The 9,809-nt window shown below is 36.6% G+C and overlaps 1 protein-coding gene across 1 annotated transcript; it reads right to left on the bottom strand.

Moving 5' to 3' along the window:
- Positions 1–415: 415 nt before the first annotated feature.
- aoc2 (amine oxidase copper containing 2) lies at positions 416–4,751 on the bottom strand. The gene is made up of 4 exons (XM_067382087.1): positions 3,181–4,751; positions 2,005–2,290; positions 1,776–1,908; positions 416–1,689 (listed from the first exon to the last, which is right to left on the bottom strand). Exons 1-4 carry the CDS (start codon positions 4,739–4,741, stop codon positions 1,408–1,410), a joined length of 2,262 nt encoding a protein of 753 aa, XP_067238188.1. The 5' UTR covers positions 4,742–4,751; the 3' UTR covers positions 416–1,407.
- Between the last annotated feature and the right edge of the window lie 5,058 nt (positions 4,752–9,809).

Here is a 9,809-nt window from a genome sequence, read left to right on the forward strand (position 1 = left end):
AGGGAGAAAAAAAGATTTGGAATTTGAATATACATACAGTACATCAGCCTTTACTTACATGCATATACCTTAAAATAAGAGGCAGCTGGGAGCCAAACAATCATCAATCCTGGAAAAAGTTTCTTGTACAACATTAGTTCTCATAATTTATAGCCCTCTGACAGGTCATGCTCTTAATGAGTTTGGATTCCATATCTGTTCAGCTGTAAAACCATGCCTGTTTTGCATGCATCTGCTGCTGGCTAATAAGAAATCTGAGGCATTGATTTAATAGAACTGAACTCGCCTCCTACAAGAAGAGAGGACATGTTTATGTGAAACAGGCCAAACAAATACTCCAAGGAGACAGAATGCACTATTAAATGACTGCAGCTGAACTGGTAGAGCAGCGATAGCAATGCTAAGGTCACGGGTTAAATTCCCAGGGTAGTACTGAAAAATATATCTTGAATGCATTGTCATGATGTCAAACCTGTACCATATGTAATCTGATTTCATGAGGGTTTTCAGTGAATAACAACAAATTTCTGAATGTTCTTCAAAGCTATCATATTCAGAACACTTTAATAGTGCACAAGTCATATGGAGTACTTTATTTGTGTTTTTATGTTGCTTTTCTTTTGCTTGTTGGAACTAATGAATGGAAAACACTCCTTTTGCATTCCACATAAAAAAATAACAGCATACAGATTTGGTATATGAGTGTGACTCTGTGAGTAAAATGATTGTAAATGTGGTGCAAATGATTCTTTTAAAAACATAACATTTGAATGTCATTTCTGTGCATGGACATTATTGGACATATCATTATTGTTCTTGGTGCGAACAGGCCTTAACATTTGAAATGACAACCTTGGTATATATTCATTTAGAATGTTTGTGAGGAAAAAAAAGGAAGACCAAATTAACCAATATATAGTCACCCTTTACATTTTATTGCATGGATGAACATTTTTATAAAAATAAAAGTGAGCTTAGTGAGGTGTTTTATCAGTCTATTTAAGTTCTTATAAATCTCTTTAGAAAAAGTTTACACTGTTTACAAAATCACCATTTCACATGACTTTTAAAATAGGTTTTGCAAAAAAATAAAAAATAAATTAAAAAATACACTGCCTAAAGAAAGGAAAGATCTAACCTAAGTGATATGCTAATTTAATAGTCTAAATTAAAACAAGGAAAGGAAGCATCAATTAAGCAAACACCAAAAATGGCCATCAGTCATATCACACAATTTTGCTACAGACAAATGGAGAGAATATCCATAACATTTACAAAAAACAGCTGCAAAAGCAGGAAACAGCGTGAGTAGTGTACAACTAAGTAGTTTAAAGTGAGTATGAAGAATATACTACTGCATATGTTTTTAGCAAGACTGTAACAGCATACACATCTGAGTTAAGGTCCTTACTCAAACTTCATAACACCTTCAAAGCCGTGGTAAGTGAACGGCTCCAGTGTGGAACTGCATTGATCCTTTTCCAGACACGCCATTTTGTTGTACTCACAGTCACTCTCAGAGCCTGGAGCAAAATACACTCCATCAGGTGAGTTGATGGACGGATCTTCATCGAAATAGTTGTGCGGTCTAATGATGACACCACCACCATTGCCCACTGAAACCGTGTTGGGAATGTCTTCTGCATGCGGAATGTGTAGGAAACCAGCGGTCACCCAGGCTACCAAGTCCTTAAGAAGACATAATGAAGATCAGGTCATTATTTGAATTATATCTGCTAAATAAAAAATATTCTGATGAAGCTGTCGATTAATACCTCATTGTCGATCGTCTCGTTATCTTCAATATATTTGCTGAAGTCAACAAATGGGGACCACATGTAATTCTGACTATACAGACTGCTACTAGTCTGCTCTTCATCTTTATGCTTGGTTATAGCAACTTTATACCTAGAAGAAAGCAAGTGAATGAGAGAGAAGCTAAATCCAGAAACAACACTTCTAAAACATGTATTGTGTGCATGACTCAAAACAGTGTGGCCTTACCGAGCCCAGGACATGGACCTCTCTACAGACTCACTTTCAGGTAGGTGATCTCCAGCAAAGCTCACCACCTGAAGCCTGTAAGAGCGCTGGTGGCCCCAGCGATTAGTCTGATTACTGGCTATATGAAGGTAACGGGGTGTTTTGGCACCATGAAGCATCGCTGCTTCTTTTTCTGTCCTGATTTGCTGCTCCACCAGTTGTGGTATCTTTGCTTTCTCTGAGGTCATCCATGGCAATGGCACCTCCTCATATATCATGTCTTTAGTCTGAAACATATTCTTCACACCTTCAGAAAAAGAAAGAAAATGTTTTAAAACCGTTTTGTGACTTTCAACGGTAAATATTCATGTGGCATTCTCTGCAAACAGATGGTCATAAGTAGGCTAACATATATTTCTTTGTGAGATGATTTTTTTAGTTTGATCGCCAGCAAGACACCTGTAGACCCTTAGAGAATAGTTCCCCCTAAAATAAACATTCAGTCATTATTTACTCTCCCAAATGTTGTTCCAGACCTCTATGAAGTTCTTTCATAAAATATAAATTGAAAAATATCAATCATAAATTGACTTTCTTTATTTTTTATACATTTGGGGCAAACCTAAAAAACAGATTAAGATTAAGAACTTGATGATTCTTTATTAATATCACTTATTTGTCATTCATCTTTAAATCTTGGAAAAGACAAAAGGTTTGCATGACATTTCTAGGACTGCATCTTTTATCATTAGCTCTTTTAATGCCTACAATAAAGTTGAGCAACATAAAGACCAAAGACAGTTGATATGTCCAAAGCAACAACATGGAGCTCATCTAAAATGCAAACCAGCAAGATTTGACAATTTTATTTTAAAATGTAATTTCAAATGAGTTGATATTTTTCCACGTTACATTTTATATATATTTTTTAATGAACTGTTTTAGAGCCTAAAGTTTGCTGAAAAGCCCATTATATGCTGTTTAATAACAGGTTAGTGTTAAAAATCCCCCTCATAATTATGTGGCAACATATCTCACTATTGGGGCATGTTGTCACAAAATGTCAACATGTATTATTAAAAAAATATAGATATTTTTTGTAGTATCCACATAGGCTAATCAATGTTTCTGTAATGAAATATGATTCCAAGTTATTGCAGCTCAAGTAAATGTGCTCGATTATTTAATGGCACTTACCCAAGATATCCAGGTCGACTTTAAAGTTAATAAAATGTGTATGGATATTTCCAATGACATTCTCTTGAACCTGGTGCCCGTACTTCAGATTCCCATCATTCTTAAAGGAGGATGATATGTAGCCCGTGGCGTGAACTCTCGCCTCCACGGAGCCGCTCTGATAGAAAATGAAGTCCCATATGTAATCGTAGTTCCCTATAGCAGTGATAGTGCGGAACACCAGAGCACTGTTTGCCATCCCACCGAAACCATTATGAAAGAAATCTGAGAAGTGTCGTCGCAGAGGTCTTCCAATATCATGCTCGAAAACACAGATGGAGTTTCTGAAACGCTGCGTGACATTTGTGTCAATATAGCGGTACGTGTCTATATAGGTGGCCACGTACGGACAGTCGACCCCGCGCACGAGCTCGTGAGCGAAGCGCCCGATTCCGATACTCGTGTCGAGGAACTTCGTGAGCATCATCCCAGGCGTAACAGAACCGTAGACAGACATCGCCTCCTGCACGCTGAGCTCGTACGCAATCCTTTGTCCTTTAAAATTAATGTCAAACACTCTCATCCCAGTCAGAGAGCTCAAACCAAACGCAAAGCTCCAGTGCATATAAGCCACCTGGTTGTTTTTAACGCTGTAACGTTTACCTTGAGGATAATACTGCTGTGGTCCTAAACCAGAAGGTTTTTCCATCGGCTTCAGCGAGGCGTAGTTTTTGATATCTCTGTGGACTATCTTTTTTACTTTACCCCCTTCGTAAGCGGTAATAAATGTGTCAATGCTCTCGAAATATTGGCCGTTGTACAACAACCTGTCAATCGTCCATTCTGATGTGTTGCTGCTTTCGTGATTGACCAGCATCTCAAACCCCACAGGATGGATGTACATGCCGCTGAAATCGCGAAAAAAGGAGATCCAGGTCTTGCGGTCATCACTTTTGATGCCCCTCGGCATACCCTCAAACGGCAGCAATTCATTTTGTTTTGGGACATAACCAAAACTTTCCCTCAGAGGTTTTTCAAGCTTATGGAAAGCTTGATAAAGCAGCGTGAAGAGCTGCACATACTCCCCAATTGTCACTGTTCGGGCGCTGAAGGGTAACCTCGTCGTGTTGTACTTCTCCTGAGTAACATCTCGATGCCGCAGTGGACCAGGTAACGGTCCCACCACATACTCCTTCAGGTAACCTCCTTCGCCACAGAAGAGCACGACGCTCGCCTCGCGTACGGGCTTCTGCCCGTTGGCATCCAGGTAGCGCAGCACATCAGCCTTTCGTGGGAGCGAGAGGTCAATTAAGAAGAGAAAATTCTCGGAGGGCTTTGCTGTGACCGAATGAGAGATTTTTAAGTCTTTTTGAGCCCACATGTAGTCGCGAACAGACTTGTACTCCTCTGCTGTCAGATCCGCAAAAACCAGACTTTTATCTGAATGGTTGAATTTTATGGATTCTTGCGGCTGGGACATACATTTTGGAAGCCTGTGTGAATTTAAGCATATCAGCACAATGTTGATAATCACTGAGATAAGTCCCAGGAGTATCAGTAGGTATTTGAACAGAGAATTCATAATTGTAGCGACCACGCCTCTCTAGAGTTTGAGGGCAACTCTCGTGTCTTGAGTGAGAGTGCGGAATGGGTCTCTTACTACAGTATACTAGTAGCAAGTGTTGTAATAACCACACCCCCCTAAAGTTCACACGACCCCAGTTTTATAATGCTATCAGCCTGACTTTTTTAATGCGTGGTACTTTCTATTAATAAATCTTTAAGAGGTTTGGTGGCCTGCATTGAGAGCAAAGCCACCAAACCTCTCAAGATCCATAAAGGTGCTACAAACATATTTAAACCAGTTCATGTGAATGCAGTGGTTCTATCTAAAAAGTGACGAGAATACTTTTTGTGCTCCAAAAAAACAAAAACAAATTAAAGACTTTTCTACAATATCTTGTGATGGCTGATATCAAAACACTGCTTTGAAACAAAAGATTTGTAAAGCTTCGAAGCAGTGTTTTGAAATCGGTCATGACTAGATAATGTTGAAAAGTCATTATTTTGTTTTTTTGGCACACAAAAAATATTTCACTGTAGTCTCATGAACTGTTTTAAATATGTCATTAGTACCTTTGGGCATTTGAAAGTGTAAATGATCTTGCTGTCAATGTAGGCCTCACTGAGCCATGGGTTTTATAAAAAATATCTTAATTTGTGTTCTGAAGATGAGCAAAGGTCTTACTGGTGTGGAACGACATGAGGGGGAGTAATTAATGACAGAATTTTCATTTTTGGGTGAACTGTATTTGATATATTGCTAAATTGGTGCAAAGACTAAGTGTGCAAAAATGAACAAGCAAACATAACTGAACACTTACTGCTTAAAATATTTGAGGAGCTTGTTTAGCATTCTAGACTAGAGTTATTTTCCCTGGTTTCCATCAAAGTTTCCATCAAAGTTCTTTTCAGTTGAGAGGAGGAAAATTTGTTGCACAACAGTTCAGTTCTGACATGCTGCATTTGTGCTTCAGGAAAATAAGTAGATTTCTTGATAAGGTGTGAGTACTGCAGAAGCCAGAAACACCCCCCCCCCACCTTTTTTCATTTTTTCCTTTTTACAATAATTGCTTTAATTTAGCCTCGTTGTAGTTCTTAGAAACACATTTGAATCAATGGAAAAAAGGAAACAGGAAATGCCTTTGTGTAGTGGAAAACAATGTGCACCCATTCCAAAGTGTGCCTTATTCAATTAAGTGAGGGCCATAATACAATGAAAATACGCTCATGCAGACCATATTCATCAAAATAAAAGTAGTTACTTACTATAGTATTTGTATTTATGATATCTCCCAACGGAATTCCTACTTTTGAATGTTTGAAAGTTTATCTTAAGTTAACCCAACAAACATTTTTTTTTTTTCTGTGAGTAGTAAACCTCATTGTTTTAGATACTAACAACCCCAAAGTGAGCTTGAAACAACCCTCATGAATTTGATTTGGAGATCCTAAGACAAAAATATAATAATAAACACAGTGTACTTAATAAAAGCAACTGTTGTTTAGATATTTTTATTAGAAATCAAAATACTGGCTAAGAAAAGAAAATCAGATCAACTTTCACTTCAATTAAATTTTTGCACTGTCACCCATTACAAAACGGTCTACTGAACAAGATTAGCATCTTTGTTAACTTGATTCACTTTGTTGTTGGGCTGCACGATATATCGCATGAGATTGTCACTCGCATTTCGTCAGTAAAGCCGGTGTTATGAACTATTCGGTGTCTGAGATTTTCGGTGACACTGGGTGGAGCTTACATGAATATTCACGAGTTTCCTGTTTTGAGTTAAAGCGCCACTGAAAGTGTTAGTGGATTGTCCTTGGATCACAGAACTGTTTTCTGTATCGTGATTGTGTTTGATTGTGTCGAATGAATTTATGATTCTTTTTTATTAATAACTGTTTATGTATGCTCAATTGTTTGTAGGTTACATTGTGTCGTGAGATATACTTTAGTAGTGAATACAGCCACTGGTGGTCTATCGTTAGGAAATTAGTCAACATTGAGTTTGTTTGTTTTAGTAGGTTACAACTGTTTTGATTTTATTTTAGTTCGTTTGAGAAGATAACTTGTATAAATGTATCTGTGGATGCATAATAAAAGTTTCAGTTGTGATTAACAAGTTGTTTCTCATGTTTCCTATATTGCTTTCTCAGATAGCCTGCATAACTTTAACCAGACATTATTATTTTTAAAACACATTGAGAGTTAGATTTCCACAACAATTACAATGTTAAAATTGAATTACAAGTGGTTAAATTGATCAGCTACAAAACTAAAAGTTACTAATGCAGGTTTTATTTAAAAATAGGCTATATGGAGAAGACAATTAGCAAAAGTGTGAGGAATATTATTGTTATGTGGATAATCAGACATATATACATAACACTGTGATTGTTCTGTCATTTCTTTAATTGCTTGCTCAGTTGGTATATATTTTTTAAAGAGACTATATTAAATCCTAAAATTAAGTGTTTTTTTTTTCATATTATAAGGAAACATTCTCAATCTTTGTCCCCACAAAATGATGCATTTCATTGAAAAAAAAAATGAATGTGGAAAAAACATGAAGCATTGTGAATCAGGATTCAGTTTAACACAGTGTTGATATGAAACTATATGGAACTAAATGATCAAACCTGCAGTATATTCACAATGAAATGTATTAGTTCTATTCTACAAGCTTTCCATAACAATTAACATTTTATTTATGTTAAATTAGCTGCTAAAATAGTAGACCATGTAATAATTTGCATATCTGTATATCAAAGATGAAAGTAAATAATGAGAGTAGTTTCATTTTGAATAAAAAAAGCAACTGATTCTGTGTTGAAATTTTATTCACAAATGAGAAGTCACGACATATGACATATTTATTTAGCAAAAACACTTATTTAAACACACTTTACACAGGGTCTTTGGTTTGGTCTGCTCTTGTGATCCCAGTGATACCAGCCTTTGCTACTGACACATTCAATCTGAAATATATAATAAAATGACATTACAACAAACATGTATTATTAAAATTTTTAATACACTGTCAAACAAAGTGAAAAATAAAAGTGTCTGCTTTGTCTGGTGTACAGGGATATTTATTGGCAAAAGTCATATTTGGGAATGAAAGAATATTGGCTATAGATATTATATTAGTTATCAAATGCGTAATTCACCGTGGCCTATTTGGATAGTCATTAAACTATCCCACTGAGCAAATTACGTCCAGAAGACGTCTTTTTGAGGTCTTGTCTCAGGTTGAAAAGACGTCCACTGAGGGGCCAGAATGAAAGTTTTTATGACGTCTTTTTTGACGTCTTCTGGACATCCGATATAGACGAACACGCAGAATCACCAAAGCAGAAAAATCAAAATTTTTAAGCCACCATCGTGGAGATGAGTGTTTGCTTTAGTTGGGCTCTTGACCCTTGCCTTATTAATATTAGAGTTTGTTTGGGCAGTTAACTGAGTCATAACAACCAGACAAGTAAAGAGAAATGATCGGGTGTTGGTTATGATTTCACATAATCATTATTTTGATCTGAGTCACTGAACTCAGGAAGAGCCCAATCTCTGAGTTAGATTTACATTATTGATTACAGCAGAACTGTGATTCTACAGCACAAGATCAGCTTTATCAATATAATATAAAGGATTTCACATGATAAAAAAAAAAAAAAATTCTCTTAGGCACACACAGACATCAAGAATCAACCTGTGAATCTCAATGACGGTGACAAGCAACATATTCAGATCAGCAGATCAACTCTGAACATTAGAAAACAAGCTATTAAAAAGTCACATAAACAGAACAAAATAAAATATGAGAATAAAGGAAATTACTAAGACAATTCAGCTCATAATTTATTCATGCAGCAATGCATGATGGGAGCCATGGATGAATTTTGATTGGTGGCTCCCAGAATGCACTGCAACATGCTTTTTGTTCGTCACCACTGTTGAGATTCACAGGCTGATTCTTGATGTCTGTGTGTGCCTAAAATAGATTTTTTTTTTTTTTCAACACACCTTTTCTGAAATCATTTGAATCATATTTTAAAAGCTGATCTTGTGCTGTAGAATCACAGTTCTGCTATAATCAAACTCAAAGATTGGGCTCTAAATGAGTTCAGTGATTCCGGTTAATAAATAGTTATGTAACACCATAACCAACACCTGATCATTTCTCTTTACTTGTCTGTCTGTTATGACTCAGTTAACTGCCCAAACAAACTCTAATATTAATAAGGCAAGGGTCAAGAGCCCAACTAAAGCAAACACTCATCTCCACGATGGTGGCTTAAAAATTGTGATTTTTCTCCTTTGGTGATTCTGCGTGTTCGTCTATATCGGATGTCCAGAAGACGTCAAAAAAAAAAAAAAAAAAAGACGTCATAAAAACTTTCATTCTGGCCCCTCAGTGGACGTCTTTTCAACCTGAGACAAGACCTCAAAAAGACGTCTTCTGGACGTAATTTGCTCAGTGGGCTATATTTAAAGTACATTAACATGTTTTTGAAACAGCAAATTCAGTAGATAAAATCAATATTATATGCCACTAGACATTAATTAATTAGCTTATAACGCCCACATTTGATGCTTCTGCAAACTAGTTCACTGCTGCCTTCACCACAGGAGTTTACAATTAATATTATTATGCTACCATACATTTTGGCAAACTTTCAAAACATGCTTAAAAGACTCAAGGTAATACAGAAACAACAAAAACAGGCTACTTAAACGCTATTGGCTCGTTTAGCGAATCCTAACGACACCTCTGGCGAATGTGTCATACATAGACTGTAAAAAAAGATGGACAATGCGACGCCGCTTTTATAGCTTCCAATTGTATTGAAAATCTAAATCATCACAAATGGGAACAATTGAATATATCAGTGTGATAACAACTACCTTAAATGACCAAACCCATCTTTCAGAAAGTTTTATTTGAAGCAGAATTTATTTTTAAGTTTTCACTGAAGTCTCATTCGACTGCATTGAGAGGGCGGGGTTTATGACCTGTACTGCATCCAGCCTCCAGGGGGCGATCAAAGAGCCCGTGGCTTCACTTTTCAGGACGTATGAGACA

This window comes from Chanodichthys erythropterus, chromosome 3, assembly GCF_024489055.1.
Source record: "Chanodichthys erythropterus isolate Z2021 chromosome 3, ASM2448905v1, whole genome shotgun sequence".
NCBI classification, from domain to species: domain Eukaryota; kingdom Metazoa; phylum Chordata; class Actinopteri; order Cypriniformes; family Xenocyprididae; genus Chanodichthys; species Chanodichthys erythropterus.